The sequence below is a fragment of the Protopterus annectens genome, chromosome 5.part0 (genome assembly GCF_019279795.1).
Source record: "Protopterus annectens isolate FY-2018-M chromosome 5.part0, PAN1.0, whole genome shotgun sequence".
In the NCBI taxonomy this organism is placed as follows: domain Eukaryota; kingdom Metazoa; phylum Chordata; order Ceratodontiformes; family Protopteridae; genus Protopterus; species Protopterus annectens.
Genome location: NC_056735.1, coordinates 1687723740 through 1687740462, shown reverse-complemented (window position 1 = coordinate 1687740462; position 16723 = coordinate 1687723740). Strand labels below are relative to the sequence as shown.

Below are 16723 nucleotides of genomic sequence, written 5' to 3'. Positions count from 1 at the left end.
CAACATAATCAGTACAGTCCATGTCCATTACAGGCCTGGAGTGCTTCTCTTTGAGCCGTTACAAAAATGTTTCAGCCTAGTCAGAAAGGGCCCAATTCTCCTGGGTGGTATACAACTCAAAATCAAAAAGGTCTGCACTAATGTAGCAGCAGATAGTCAACTACCATGGCCATCATATTCCTTTGGACCTTTTAATCAGTTTCCACGAGTAAGGTAGCCTCACTCCTCTTTGTAAGAGCCAGTACTGATCAGCACCAGAAAGCTTCTCCACGTTAGCGTAGTGTAATAATTCTCCTACAAACAAATCCTAGTGCTCACCCTTTTTACATTCAGAAATAAACACTTTGCGCACTTATTATCCCCTCCCTGCATCACAGCCTGCAGTTTTGTATAATTATTCCCACTAAATCCACCAACACAAGTCACACCAAATTAAAGTGCGACTAGTTTACAGTAAAAGATGTAAAATACAGACTGCTATCAAACTAAAATGAAAAATGGCACACTATTTACATTTCAGTTCTAGGTTTGTCAACTTTCAATGAAGGCAAAATTCTTTACTTTTCAGGCACTGCAACTCTAGTGAAGTAGTGAAGCTGCTTCATGCATTCAGTATCAAGTTGGTAACCCTTCAACAACTACACACGTGGTATTTGATAAGTAAACACTCCATAGCGTCTGATCAAGACCATGAATGGAGACTGGGAACCATAAAAATACCTCCTCTTCTTTTGAGCCAACGGATTTCAACAGGCTATTTAGATTTAAAATCATTTCTGCTACTACCTCTTTCATTACCATCTGCCTGCACTATCATTAAATTCATGCCTCACTATGCTATGTGTATACAGCATTGCCCTCAAAAACATTACTACATTTTTAATTAAACCATATTTTAAAACAGTGATATTGCTTATGCTTTAAGTACAAATGCACTAAACAGAAAAGACAAACCAGTTACATTTTCCACTTTCATACAGTATACATTTTAACACTCACTCCAACATGACAAATTGTTCAATTCCTGCCTTTCCTTAAACCTCACTCTTCCTCTTGAATATTGCTCTGCATGTATTCTTATAACAAATTCCATTAATTTTTATCCAATTTGCTTCTTTCCCCACTGCTTCCTACACTAGCTCAAAGATGAACTAACCCCTCACCTAAACACAGCTCAAACTCAGCCTCTCCACAGGCTAAGTGTCCACAGAGTGGCGCACAGCAATGGTTATTCTGCTCCACAAAAGGTGGAGCCACAACAGACCCCGGGAACTATTGCCATAAAAGCCTGACTAGCTTGGTCTGCAAGGCTATGGATCGCATCATCATGGATCTCATAAACAGAGACATTGGGAACCTCCAAACACTGGACTCTACCCAGTTCGGCTTAGTTAAGGGCAGATCATGCCTCCTAAACCTGGTGGACTTCTTTGAGACAGTTACCAAGGATATAGACGAGGGAAAGGTGGTCCACACAGCCTACATAGTCCCCACATAGGCCTTCGACACCATTCCCCAATTCAGGTATTATAGACAAGCTCACCAGCCTGAACATAAACCCCTACGTCACCAGACGGGTTGCCAACTGGCTCATGGACAGAACCCACATGGTAAGAGTTGCGGGAGCAAGGTCTGACTCTAAACCTGTTACAAGTGGCATTCCCCAGGGCTCAGTCCAAGGACCCCTCCTGTTCGGCATACACTTCTCAGAGGTACAGGCAAGCACAGGACAACTACGGCTGACCAAGTTCACAGACGACTGCAAACTAGGGGCTATAATTGACTCTCTGGTGGACAAAGACATCCTCCAAAAGGGTCTCACTGAAACAGATACCTGGTGTCAAAACCATGGCCTCAAGCTAAATGCCAAAAAGTGCATAGTCATCCCCTTTGGGAAAAAACAAAGTACCTACAAACTACCACATAGATGGTAGCCCCCTAAATACGGAAGACGTAATAAGGGGTCTGGGGACCCAAGTAGATGGAAACCTCTCCTTTGATAACCACATTGCCAAAGTAGTTAGAAAATCCTTCTATGTGGCCCATCTAATCACAAAAGGGTTTGCATCCAGATCAAGAGGTTATTGTGCCCCACTACGCATCATCAGACCCATCACAGAGTACAATGCCCATTTGGGATGTACAACATACCTGCAACATTTGGAAAAACCATAGAAGTACCTCACCAAGAGGATCATTGGCCTCAAATAGATGCCCTACGCAGTTCGACTTAAGAAACTCCATCTGCACTCAGTTGCATACCGCCTACTCAGAGGTGATCTCTGCCTGACACACAAGGCCATGTCCAACCCAGAACTGATGGGCATGGTCCACCTAAAGAAAACCATATCCCCTCGAGCCACACGCCCTAGGGATCTAAACCTCACCACAATAATAAGTAGGACATGCTGGAAGGACAGATTCCTGTCCCAGAGACTTCCCATGCTCTGGAACAAGATTCCAATCTACATTGGGCAGAGCTCCTCGCTAACCCTCTTCAAGAGAAACCTTGACAAGTGGATGGGAAACAAAGTTTACCCCGGGGAAAACTTCAATGACTCTGCTGGACAAAGGCACAGGGAACAAAAATCGGGTGTATATTAGATCGAAGACCCATAATCTCAAATCGCACATCGAACACCTAACCTCGAAGGCAAAAAACACTGAAAGCTCAAAATTCTGAAAACAGAAACCCTGGACTCCCATAGTTGGCCCTTGCAAAGTTACACACCCTGACGTCACTGGGGAATGTGAAGTGTGAAGAACGTCTGCTACGAACCACTGTTCAATAGCAGGGTAAGCAAAACACAACACTGTTACATGTAAATGCATTACCTTCACTGTGGTATGATCTCGGAGTTGGTATATTTAAGTAGGGGGGTCTGGGGGGCACAGCCCCCCACATAAGAAAGTTAGTACCTCGTTTGTGGAGTAGTAAATCATGTAAATATTTTGTTGTTTTGTAAATACTGTATATGTAGTGTAGTAAATGTGTGCTACTATGCTGGTTTTGTTTTTAATATTTACTTTGTTGAGAGGAGTAGAGTACTCAATGTATATATGTTTGTAGGGTACCTGCATTAGGTGGCTGGGTTGTGTTTTGACAGTTTAAGAGGCGTGGTGTTTGGTGTGTTATGGTTAGGATTCAGGTTGCATGGGTGAGCGGAAGGCCAAGAACTGCTGTTCATACCGTTTTCGAAATTCTGAGCTTTCGGGGTTACTGGCATTCGATGTCCCGTGTTGTGCGATTCGAAATTATAGTCTTTTAATGTTCCGATATAAACCCGAACTAATCTAAGGGGGCAGCGAAAGCCAACACATTCCAGCTAGGCTTATACATGCCTTTGGGCAGATAGAAGTAAATAGGTTCATAGGTACTAGGCTAAGTTGCTCATTTGCTTTACTAAAGAACCCATCACTAGCCCTTCCATTTTACAAATTTCATTACAATTGCATATGGCTTTGATAGATTCCCATTTTCTAGTAATTACTTTTTTGATAGCCAACAACATTAAAACGCAACATGTTAAGACCTTGCTAAGTTTAAGTAATAAATATATTTTACATAAAATATACACATGAGGAGGAGTCATACGTTCTTGCCAGTGAGAAAGGAAAGAAGGACATCAGCAAATAAAGTAAACAATCCAAGGAAACATTTTCAGTACCTGAAGGAATCCTCTGGGTGAACTAGTAACTTGTTTGTATCTCAAATGTGGCATTAAGGTGAAACGGGGCATGCTGACATCAAATTAGGCTTCTGGATTAGGGAATTGTAATGAAAGTTTTTTTTCCCCATGCAAGCACGTGTTAAAAAATGCAATGCAAGCCTTTACCCTTAATTTTGGAAAAAGTAAAAAAAAAAAAATCCAAAATGGAATTTAAACCATTAAAATGAGCAAGTCAAATCACACCAGAAATAGTGTTAACAAAAGATCTAAACCTCTTCAAAATCAACAGAATGGTAGCTATTAAGAATATGTAGGAAGAGACTAAACAAAAGAATTTATTCTCCCTTTAGTTTTATACACAGATTAGGCATAGATTTATTCAGAGAAGCTGTGGATAGTAAGATAGATGAATGATTTTATCTGGGAGGGAAAGTGGACAAGAGTCAAACGAGATAAGCTGATCCTTCCAATAGGCCAAGAAAGTTTAGGATTACCTGATCTAAAGGAATATTTTGCAGCTACACATTTAAAGCTTTTATATAAAACACAAGAGCAGAAAAAAATATAATTCAAAGTGGAAAGGGATGATTATGAAGCAGGGGGTAACTCAAGAAATAAGGAAAAAATGGAATTTTGGGACACATCTCTAAGGAGAGTATCAGTCACAGAATGGTATACTTTTTGCTAACTTATTAATACAAGAACAAAACACAGGAATAGAGAAAGGAGATTCTGCCGATAGGGATGACTGCAATTAAGGGTACAAAGAATGGGCAAAAAGGGAGCTGGAATTCACTGGCGGAAGCTGGCAAGCTGACCAAAGTACTGGGAACAAATGATCAGAGAGGGAAAGGTAACAGAATGGAAAGAGGCCAAGATGACTTTTGGACTGCAGGAAAGAGATTGCTTTCCCTATCGGGGACTGATATCAGAACATATGTAAAAAAGAAAGGGATAGGGGAATCCTAAACAGAAAGGTCTGCAGTTAGTAGAATCCACAACAGAAGCCACCATTAAAGGGATGATTAGTACGGCATACAACATATCGCAACGAAAACTACAGAAATCAGAAGTGGTCAAATAAACAAAATTCACAAAGAAGAAATGGGGAGGACAATGTATGGCTCCCAACTACGCAACAAAAACCTAGAAGATTTAGTACTCCAAAAGAGTTTTATTCCTCAAGTAAATGGCAAATGCAGGTGGTGTGATGGTGAAAAAAAAAGTAACCGGCAACACGTCATGGAAGTGTAATGAGTTGGCAGAATTTAAAAATTCCATAACTTGTACAGAGTCAGAAATACCAGGCAAGCAAATTAAATTAACTAAGGAAATTATTCTTTGAGCCAGGATGCAGGATCTGAATTGCCTTGACACCAAGCCCTTAATTTTAATTCTCGTACCTGCCAAAAAAGCAATTACTAGTAAATGGAAATCAAGTCTAAACCAACCGCATTTGAAGTAGTGAACAGTTTAACTGAGATAAAAGAAATAGAATCTTTGGAAAAGGGTAGAGAAAATTACAAAAAAAAAAAAAAATGTAAATTGTGGGAACAATGTATGAAGAAAAATATTTGACGAGGAATAAGGTTTAAGGGAAGGCAGGAACTGACCAATTTATGAAATGTTGGATTATATCGTATGAAAGAATAGAAGATATGTTTGTAAATAAACTAGTTAACTGCTTGATAAATATAAGTTTGCCTAGGTCAGCTCAATAAAAATGTTTAAAAAAGGCAAATCTGCAGTTTTATCAACATTTCAGTAACTGAACAATTAAATGGAAAGGAAGCACATCTCCACATTTTCTCTCATCAATTACAGACATTAAAAGACCAAATGCTTTTGAATGCGCCACTAAGGAAACTGATTTTGTTAACACACTGAAATATACAGTGCAAGTTGGACGTAAAGCCATCAACAGACGGCAATTAGGCAAGGCTGAATTCTGTGATCATCCTTCGAAAATCAGTGTGAATGAATGCCAACCTGCTTCTTTACATCACCAACATGGTATCTTGTGTGTGGCTTCACAAAAGCTTTAATACCTTAGACAATTTCTGAAAGCTTGTACTGCCAACCTCTTTTCCACAAAAACATGCATCAGCAGTTGAAGTCTTGGGCCACGCAAGGACTCCCATGCGCATTCCATACCATAACCACAGTCTGTATCAAGAGTCAGAACCAACTATGAAGAACCTATGTTGATCTACACTGCCAAAATCTACCGAAGAAGCCCGTAGACAAAGCGTATAAAACAATCTTCCAAAATGGCACTACAAACTTCATGAATCAAAAGATTTAATGGGCAGTCTAGTGGCCTGCACAATCGCTACACATATGGACAAGTAAAGGAAAAGCTGTGGATATTTAACATTTTAGATTTGTGACAGGAGGCCCATCTGCTGTCGCTAATAATGTAATCAGTACTGCAGAGTGCACAGGATGCTTCTCACTCCACAATCTATTGCCCCAACAGACCTTTTAATACTATGCCAAACAAAAGGATTTCCATATAGAAACTGATAACACTAAAGCAGAAGACTAGAGAACGGACTGGTGCCTGCAGAACCACCTCTTCACACCAGATGCGCTGTAATGGTACTTCTCCGTAAATTTTCAAATCAGATAAACAGAAAATGGCAGTCCTGAGTTTACTCTCACAGGTGGAAGTTCTACTGCGGGGAATATAGCCTTGATTACCGTGGCCCTAAAGGAAAAACTTATGAAGAAAAATCTGGACCCGAAAAAATCCAGCTTGTAATGCTTTGCAGAAGGCATAGATAAAACTACCACAGTGCAAACGTCATCTGCAATCCTAAAAAGTACACTGCAGGTAGAGAGATCTGGAGCAGAATGTGTCTTCAGTAAAGATTTCTTTTTGCTGTGGCTACTGCACTGTCATGCACTCGGCCACTAAGAAAAATAAGAATTTTCTTACCCTCTCAGCCTTTAAGTGATGTAAAGAGCTGGCCATCCTCTATGTAGAAAACCGGAGCTACAATAAAAACCTCTGCACATCCAGGCACGTACTCATCCTCTCCTTAATTATGGTATGAGAGGCTGCACAGCCAGGCACATACTCATCCTCTCCTTAACTATGGTATGTGAGGCTGCACAGCCAGGCATGTACGCATCCTCTCCTCCAGTACAACTCTTAAGTGTATACCTTTAACTCAAAGTGGGTGTGGCCTGAGCTTTTAAAAATTAAGTTATCACCTTACAATTATAACAAATACTCATTGACAGAGGGCAAATATCAACACAATTGTGTTTGCCATCATTTATGCTTCAAAATAAAATATTCTGATACCTTGAGGCTGCACAGCCAGGCACGTACTCATCCTCTCCTCAACTACGGTATGGCAGGCTGCACAGCCAGGCACGTACTCATCCTCTCCTCAACTACGGTATGTGAGGCTGCACAGCCAGGCACGTACCCATCCTCTCCTCAACTACGGTATGTGAGGCTGCACAGCCAGGCACGTACTCATCCTCTCCTCAACTACGGTATGTGAGGCTGCACAGCCAGGCACGTACTCATCCTCTCCTCAACTACGGTATGTGAGGCTGCACAGCCAGGCACGTACTCATCCTCTCCTCAACTACGGTATGGTGAGGCTGCACAGCCAGGCACGTACTCATCCTCTCCTCAACTACGGTATGTGAGGCTGCACAGCCAGGCACGTACTCATCCTCTCCTCAACTACGGTATGTGAGGCTGCACAGCCGGGCACGTACTCATCCTCTCCTTAACTATGGTATGCGAGGTTACACAGCCAGGCACGTACCCATACTCTCCTTAACTACAGTATGTGAGGCTAGCTAGCATATGTACAAAGGATTCTCAGGAACTACTTAAAACATGAAGTTAAACTGGACCTCAGACACATTTCTTATAGAATTAAAGAAGGGTATAGATGGGGTCTGACATACAACTAAGAAACCCTTTCAGGATACATTACCACCACGACAAGCAATACTTTCCAGGGTGCAAGTTGAACTTTCAGTCTCCCCAGGCTTAAAAGACAGGAAGTCACAAATAAGGAACTGGTTTCCCAGCTGGGAGGGTCTCAGGAGAAAAATACCGCTAATAAAAAACCTTACACCATCACAAGAAGCACACCAAGAATACTGTTCAATGAGAATGTTCGGGTTGAAATACGATTCAAATGTCAGAAAATTACACAGTCTCACCATTTCCCCACGTACATCTTTGTGGAAGGCCTCCAAGATGACAAAATGATGAAGGAACTGGAGTAGCCAAGCTGTCAATCTGAATGCACTGCAGACAGGACTTGCTTGATTGAGGTGTCAATATCAAAACACAAGGGGAGGGAGAAAAATGCAATTAACCGAACCAATGTAGTTGTTTTGTGGGGGGGGGGGGTTGAAATCCTTTTAGCTTGACCACTTGAACATAATCTATAAAGTGACCCCCCCCCCCCAAGACCAGAGCTTCACTAATGCACCCCAATACTGGTCATGGGTGGGTTGGACAAGAAAAGTAATTGTGGCACTTCAATTATCAGGGACGACTCCAACAATTCTAGAAAATTCCTCTGACTGTAATAGAGAGAGTCAGGGCCCACTCGCGCAGTATCAGAAAGCAACACAAATCATTTACTACACAGCTGGCTTCCTCTACAATAAGTGGCCCAGGGGAATTACCTGCTCTGGATAAGCTACCAACAGACCCTCATGGCTTTTCTACCAAGGAAGGAGAGAATGAGTTCTACCCTGCTTAACAAACCAAAAATGTTATGGAGCCAAAACAGAAATACAACCCTTGGAAGACATGCTGAAAGGTCAGCAGAGAAAAAAGAACTACTGAAAACCGAATAGCAAAATGACCACACTGACTTCCATGGCAATGATGCTCTTCTTTGAGGGACCACATTCACTCTAAGGGTGGATGCTATCAACAGCGGCTACAGTGTGTTTTTAAAAAAGTCCTCCTGAGAATCTGCAGGGGCAGTTAATAGATTTTCTAATTTAGCTAATACGGTTTCCTTAATGTTACATTTTACACATATAGCATGCCAATGGTTAGTATAGATCAAAGTGCAAAAACAATGCAATTTTTTCACCCGGCTATTCAGCTCTAAAATGAAAAAAAAAAATGGGGGAAAAGGGTTACAAACAATATAAGACACTTCAATAGCAAAAAGTATTTTCAACACAATGTCAATTATTCCTAATCACCAAAATAAAATACCAAATAGAAAACACTATGAATCCCTCTCCTCAGTAAGCAGTGGGAAAACAATGTTAAATTAGTCAAAATGCCTTGACAAACATGCAAGGTGGCGCACACAATTCTTAAAAAGGAAGTGTGTATACACATGGATAAGTAGAATCAAGCACTTACAAGTAAGACTAATGACAATGGAAAAGTGGATCCAACACAAGTGGCAAAAACAGTTCCCACAGAAATGCTTGCGACATTCCACAAGTCATGCCTCTGCGGGAAAAAAAAAGGTTTGTTCTGGTTCTTACAGCTTACGGGTTTTTTTTGCAATGCAATTCAAGACAATCGGGTCACAAAAAATGAAACCACTTTTTCAATTCTCTAGTTTTCATTTGAAACAACGGGCGTAACTATTACGAGTACCAATTAATGACCAATTTCTCACACTTAGATGACACTCACACAAAAACAGTCACTATATTTGGTGAACAACCCACCTTAATTAAAACTGAGGTTTTCTAGTTTATGAAAATAAGATGCGTGCCACCCCCACCCCACTTCCATTAGTAAAATCAATAGACTACCACCAGAATTTGGAATGCAACAAGAAAAAATACACGGTTTAAGGTAAACAAGTGCCTTTCTCCTAGTTCATCTTCAGCCTGTTATGGAAAGAAACTTGCAATACAGGTCTTTGTTCATTTTAAAGCTAATAAGGGCAGTTTAAAGAAAAAAAAATACAACCTAAGGCAATGTTACATGCAACCAGTGCACCATGCACTAAAGCATGATGGTATCACAGGCTCAAATGCCTTCTATCTCTACAGTGCTTCTACAAACTTACATCACCACACAACCGAGCAGAACGTTAGTGTTCCACAGTAACACAGAAATCCAGGTTCCCCAACCCCAATACAGCAGTATGTTAACTTCATCTGATCGAGTCACCTTTTAATTAAAAAAAAAAAAAAAAATATTGTCAATTAACTGCCCTCTGCAGATTACCTCATCATTCATTGGTCCAGTTTTAGGTGATAGCACTTGCCCAATGCACTTAACTGGAAGCTTGTACAAATCAGACTTTGTATTACCCACTAGTGTTGTGCCATCCTTAAAATATTGGATTCTTGTACTAGTGACAAATAAACAGGAAAGACATCAGATTTGCAGAAGATAAATTTTAGGGATTTTTTAAGCAAATTCCCAAAAACACACTAAAATATGAAGAATTCCATACTATAAAACAGTAATGCTCTTACCGAAGTAGAACTAGTGCTTTCAGATACACACCACACTACAATAATGATCCAAGTAACCAAATGCTTCAGTAGGACTCACACCCCGAAGCAGGAGACACTATCCCCAAAGTGGGACATTATGATTTCAAAACACCTCCCAAATAAGCAAATATCAAGCCTAGAACACCTGCATACTGTTCAACAGAAACGTAAACCACTGAATGACTCTATAGCAAATTACTATAAGAACACAGCTATGCTAAGCACCACAAAACTAAGCAAATCAAAATAACTCCACGCAAGAAATGCAAGCTTCATTTCCAGGGCACTTAAGCCTTATAGGTTGTACAAAATTAAAACTTTTTTATATATTATACAATACAATGATTTTTTTTAGCTTTTCAGTGACAGATGTTACTTATGATGCAATGGTCCCTGCACTAAACAGTTTAAGAAAGATTAAGAGTATGCTAATTTAATATCTTCCAATCCGGACACTGCCTGATAAAGTTTAGGGCACACTAGGATTTAATTATTTTCCTAGGCAGCATCAAGGCATATCAGATGTGATAGTTTGATGCAAGGAAGGACAGAGAATGGAGCATAACAGGAGAAATATGAAATTTGACTTTATTCAGGAGAACAACAAATAAGGAGATTTCCACTAAGTGAAAGTTGGGTGTTTTGTGAGAGGGATGATTGCTTTTGGGAGAAAAAGAAATCTGCAAGGACTTGTTATGGGAGTGACAGAGCAACAGCTTGCCAGATTAAAATAGTACAAAGTCATAAAGGAAGATGGGCTGCCAAAGTTAATACTCAGCAAAGATTCTGACAAAAACCTAGATAGGAAGAAGGCTACCAAAGGTTAGGGTTTAAAAATGCTTAAGCTTGACACTCGTAACGAAATATACCTCTCCAATTTTAATACCAATATTAAAAAAATTACAGAAATAAAATGACACCTGGGGACTGTACAGCCCTCAAAACAGACACATGTACAACTATGCCTTGCTCACTCTGAATTCACTTAACACTTCTGATGTTAGGTCATTACTACCTTCTAGGATATGAAGAAGCTCTCAATAACAATATAGTCTTCAGCCAACACTTGCTATTTAATTTCCCTCTTTCGCTTCCTTCCGTAACATTGTCATGTTCTAATAATAACAAACCACTATCTCTCCAGGTCTTTAATTTTCCCTCCTGTTCATCAATCATTCTCTTCCCGTCTATTTTGGCAGCAGAATACTCTGTTTCGCGCCTACATATATTTTTATAAATAGTCAATATTTTGACCAACTCTATATAAAAGTTTACTTTACATATAGTATCCATTTCTGTTACTTGCAGTAAATATTGTATTTTAACCACAATTCATTACAGTAATATTCTGTAAATGTACTTCAATCTGTGTTTTATCTGTTGTGGGAGATTCTCTCCTCTTGTACAGTACTACTCTACAACTACTGTGTTTCTGAATCTGGAGCTTTTCACCCCATGCTTCCACTGAAAATAGACCACTGATAACAGGGAAAGTCCAAATGAGACAAAGGACAAACAAAACAATCCAAAAGATTATGAAGGACGCTAGTGTTACAACTCTCAACAGGCTCCAATCCTCAAACCAAACATGAATGTGCACTCAAAAGGCCTCGTCAGATCAAACTAGAATCTTCACCAAACTGAGTCAAGGCTTATTTTAGATAAAAGAATAGTCACAAAAGAAGAGGTACGTTGGATTTTAGCCAAGTATTCATGAAGTTCTTGCACATCTGAAATAGCTCAAAAGTCTATGACAAGGTTACAGGAAGACAGAAAATTAGTTGGAAGAGGAGATGCCGACAGCGGTAACGCAAAGTACCCCTTTCAGTTTCTGAACTGAAGTCGAGCCCAGCTGAGTACTGCAAGGATACAAGCAGACCCCTGTAGTTCTTGTTTACTATATTTAAATTTCAGATACAGCCTATAAAACATTAAAAAATATGGTCACTCAATTTGTGGATAATATTAAACAGCAGACGTAGAAAAAAAGGCAACAATTTAATAAGGGATCCGGGTTAACTGACTAGACTGTCACAGAAGTAGTAACTAGAACTTAGTGCAGGTAAACACAAGGTGCTATATCATTACAGTGATCCAAGGAGTATGCCAACAGCCAAAGAAAAGTGGAGCCCAACCATACTGCTACAGATACTGGAGTGCTGGATACTGCATGAGTGGACCACACAGCATTAAGGTGGGAGTCAAGGATAATAAGAAGTAAAGGGGAACACTTAAGAAGAGGAGGTCAGAAAAAAGGGCCAAAAGGCTGGTGGTTATTACTAGATCACTGTGGCCAAGGCCAGAAAGATTCATTAACATACACTTCTTTTAATACTTCAAAACTTAACTGACACCATTAAACAGCACAGCTTATGATACAAATGACAAGTGTGTTCAGTTATGGAGACACTGCAAGAATATAGTAAAAATGGACCAAGGGAAAGCAAAAAGCACATTAAAAGGGGGAAAGACAGCTGCACAATGCAGAAAGAAAAAATTTGAGGTGCTTTATGCTGAAGGCTATTTGGGAATGGGGAAAGCACTTGACCAGCTCCAAATAAGTTGTGTGTTCAGTTTTAGAGAACTACCACGAAGTAAGATGCATCAACATAAGAAAGACATTAAAAGGCAACAAGTATAATTAAAGACATGAAAATTGACTAGAGTCAAAAAAAGGACTACAATGGAAATTAAATGGGGGAAGGGCTGAATAGGCATGACATGGAAGCACACAATATTAAACACTGCAAGGGTTAAGAAAAGACTGAAAGAAACAGTTACAGAAAGCATAAAGTTTTATTTAGTGGGGAGGGTAATGACCACATGGAATGATCTTCCGGGGGAACAGAAGGTACAATAAAAGTTAAAGTTTAAAAGTGCAAGAGATAGGAGAACAAGAGAAAGATGCAACTGAATAGAGTTTAGATAATGAACACCATTTCAAGAGCTGGACAAACAAGACTGCCCTCTGCCCTTCTGTGTGTACTACTCACCACCTTGTTGCACTCTGAATACCAGTTAAGTTGCTTCATAATTACAAGTCTAACAATATATGTAGTGCCTAACAGAAACCACCAGCTTAAGACATTAACTTTATTAGTGATTTAATAAAACAACAAATATTCATACCAAAAAAGTTGAAATCCTACAGACATTGAAGAGTCGCAAAGTATGGTTTCCCCTGCACAACAAACATACAGTACAATTCTTCCTAAAACTTGCCTTGCTTTAAATACCCAGGTAAAGTGGGGGGGGGGGGATAGTGTCATCAACTTCTGCACCACTTACAGCTTCTATCATCTGTTATTCAGGCAACTGTGAAAATGAACAGCCATAATACATCTCCAAATAGTAAATAACAATTCACCTAGGCCATAATTTTAAGCACTAATTTAACAACGGCAGTTAAAAACTATTCTTTAACCATCACCCTAAATAAATGTTTTAAAGCATTATACATATACCGCTCTCTTTCTGCACATGGGTCAAATTTTAATGACAACAGTTTAAGAATCCAAAATTGAAGTTCATGCTTACTACGACTAGTACACAAGTCTGCTCAAACTCTAATAAGACTTGCATAAAAATAAAGGTTTTGCTCTCAAAATTAACAGACAAACCTGCAATGAAATCATGAACTCAAAAACTGAATTCCTGCATTAACTTTTCTGCGATGAACACTCCACAACCCAAAACACAGATGAACAGATGCACACACAAGACAATAAAAACTGACACAAAGTTACCAACTGCAATCTTTCTTCAGCAGCAAAGAAGGGACAAAGTTACATAGGCAATTCAGTAAACAAAATGAATCTGTCAACTTTTGTCCCTCCTACAACACAATCATACAACTAAAAAATGTGGTACTGCAGTATCAATGTAGTGTAGGCACAAAACAGGGACTCATTCTCACTTACTTGTGGAACGTTTACTATGACAGCATGCTGACTAGCAATCAAAATCTGCATCTTATCTAGCAGCATTTTTTTTCACAGCAAAAGCTCAGTTATATGAAGGTAGTAGTAACAACCAATAGCTGAAGGAGAACTCCACAGTCCATTATTGACAACTCTGCCCATCCTACCAGGCATAAATGATCATTCAGTAATACGATGCAAGTCTCTGGAATAGTGTTAAAATATATACAATACAAAAAGCTTCTCCTGCCACTGTCTCAAGGTACAACAACTTCATCTTATCCAACACTGAAATCGAACTACCAGATTAAACAACCATTTATAAAAAGTGGAATCCAACATTGCCGTACTAAAATGGATAAGGACGTAAAAGCCCTTCTCCATTTCAATAAATTTAAATCTAAAGGCCATCCCACAGACAGCCACCACCTCTACTTAAAAATGTAGAAATAGAAAAATTAAGTCTGACTACACTATCTAGCATCTTTAACGATTTCAAAGTAAAATGCATACCCTAAACAATATACAGGTTTAGATAAATACATATACACGTTCAAATTCCATCACAAGCAACCACTCTACCCCATTACATAAACGAACTTTACACACACACACTTGTGGCCAGAGATTTAGATTTTGTGCCCCACAACCCACTTGCCAGTTTAACAATGTACTCAGCCCTCAAAATGCTACCCCAGATACACGGGAAGAAACATTTTCAACTGTAATTTATTTCCATAAAAAGCTAGTTTTAGAGATGTATTCCTTTTGCACAAGAATTCTTTGTGTACCGCTATACTGTGAACATTCATTTACACAGTTCTACACATTCTGTGCTTTTTGAGTGTTGACATTTGCAACAGATGCTCAGAAAACAAATGTACCCATGTCAGTACACTGAGTATGCCAATCTACAGCCTTGCACACACTTAAAAAAATATTCAAATTGGCATTATATGATCACTCTCTCCCACTTGCCTGAATCTGTAACGTCATAAGAACGTCTGTTCCCAATAGAACAGTTCCAACAAACTTCCAAGATATATCTAACGGTAACCTAGTACCTCTGCCACAATCTGCTGACCTCTACTTCCTAGCACTTCACTGGCAGTACATCACCCTGCGTTAGCAGATCACCGGTCATTGTATTATCAGTGGCACACAGTAAGAGAACACAACACAAAACGTGAAGGCAAAGGTGGTATACAACAATTTCAAACACATCACAGGAAGCAGCTATTTAAAAACAGAAAGGAAAGGCTATACAAAGAAACAGTTCGCAGACGATTTTTCCGGCCATACGAGGAACGGTCACAGCATCACTTGTGCACTGATAAGAGGAAAGCACTTAATCCATCTACGACTGCACTCTGGTACAAGCATTTCCAACTCTTTCTCCACCGTAACCGGCATTTTTATCCTTATACCCGCCCACTTCGGTTCAATATATGCAAAGCACACGAGTGAAAAAAACTTTTGTACTCAAAACAAAAGAAATTAAAAGTGTCCAGACACCTTCTGCACTTCATGCTCAAGGTACTTTCCCACAAGTCACAAAAACAAACATCTCCTGTGTAGCAGCAAACAGAATCCTCCACCCCAGAGCCGCACATCCGTGAGGCCTCGGTTCCCATTAGGCCGCGCCCGCTGCCGCACGCACGCGACATCGTTTTTGTGCCCAGCAACCAGCGAGTGAGGGGGGTTAGACAACACTCCCCTATTTAGACCTTCGTGACCACAGCTTAGCATACTCTATCTTCCTCTCCCAACCTTATTACCTCAACATCCCGGCCCTTATTCTTGAAGCTCTTGATGCGATGGTTTTCCAAGCCGGTGTTTTCAGCCATGGTTGTAGCTGAGGGGAGGGGGCTCAACCGCGCGGTTGCTCAGTTCGCTCCTGCTGCTGCCACCGCCTATACGTGACTCCAACCTCAACGCCTCCTCTGTCAGAAGGAAGGATGTGAACAAACGGCTTTGAACTACTTTTAATCCAAAGGATTAAACAGTCCCCACACTCCTGCTACGTTTTGAATCCCTTTATTACTCTTAATCACGTAAACTTTAGTATACATGGTCAGTGTCCATTAAAACTGTGTACAATCATACACAAACAGGGAGGAGGCAACGATTGGGTAGGTGCTAATGGGCGGGGCATAGTATGATAAAGAGATTAGGAGAGCGGGTTTCTACGTTTATGTACTAGCAGGCTGAATGTTGGGATTCCAGGATAGTGATGGATTTGCCTACTTGTATACAAGTTATTGTTATTCTTAAAAATCTTACAGCGATAGAGTGTGAATGTCCTAGCAACGATGCTGCGTAGTTTTTCAAGTTCTGAATATACGCATCAAAATAGTGTTCAATTGGGCTGGGGATGAAAAGGCAAAGAAAGTCTTTTGTGAGCTGATACTTTAGCCACTAATTGGTATTGGTAAATGGAATTGAATCCGTGCTGAGTTCATTGTGTTATTCCTTCCTTAGAAGAAAATCGGACATTGTATCATACAGTATCACGCGCTTACAGCGGTAGGTATGTATATCTGTGCAAGACACAGCCGTTTCGGAGGCGCAGTGATTGACGGCAATACTGTAAAAACAAGTGTAACAAATCGAAAGCGCTGGCACGAATGAGACATTTACACGTTTTGACCAAACATAATC

At 40.0% G+C, this 16723-nt stretch overlaps 1 protein-coding gene across 1 annotated transcript in view; it reads right to left on the bottom strand.

Annotated features, from left to right (window-relative positions):
- Positions 1-16109, bottom strand: part of KPNA3 (karyopherin subunit alpha 3) — a 1434883-nt gene extending 1418774 nt beyond the window's left edge. The window contains exon 1 of the mRNA XM_044072030.1: positions 15841-16109. Within this exon, the coding sequence (XP_043927965.1) occupies positions 15841-15909 (69 nt within the window). The 5' untranslated portion in view covers positions 15910-16109. The remainder of the gene's footprint in view (positions 1-15840) is intronic.
- Between the last annotated feature and the right edge of the window lie 614 nt (positions 16110-16723).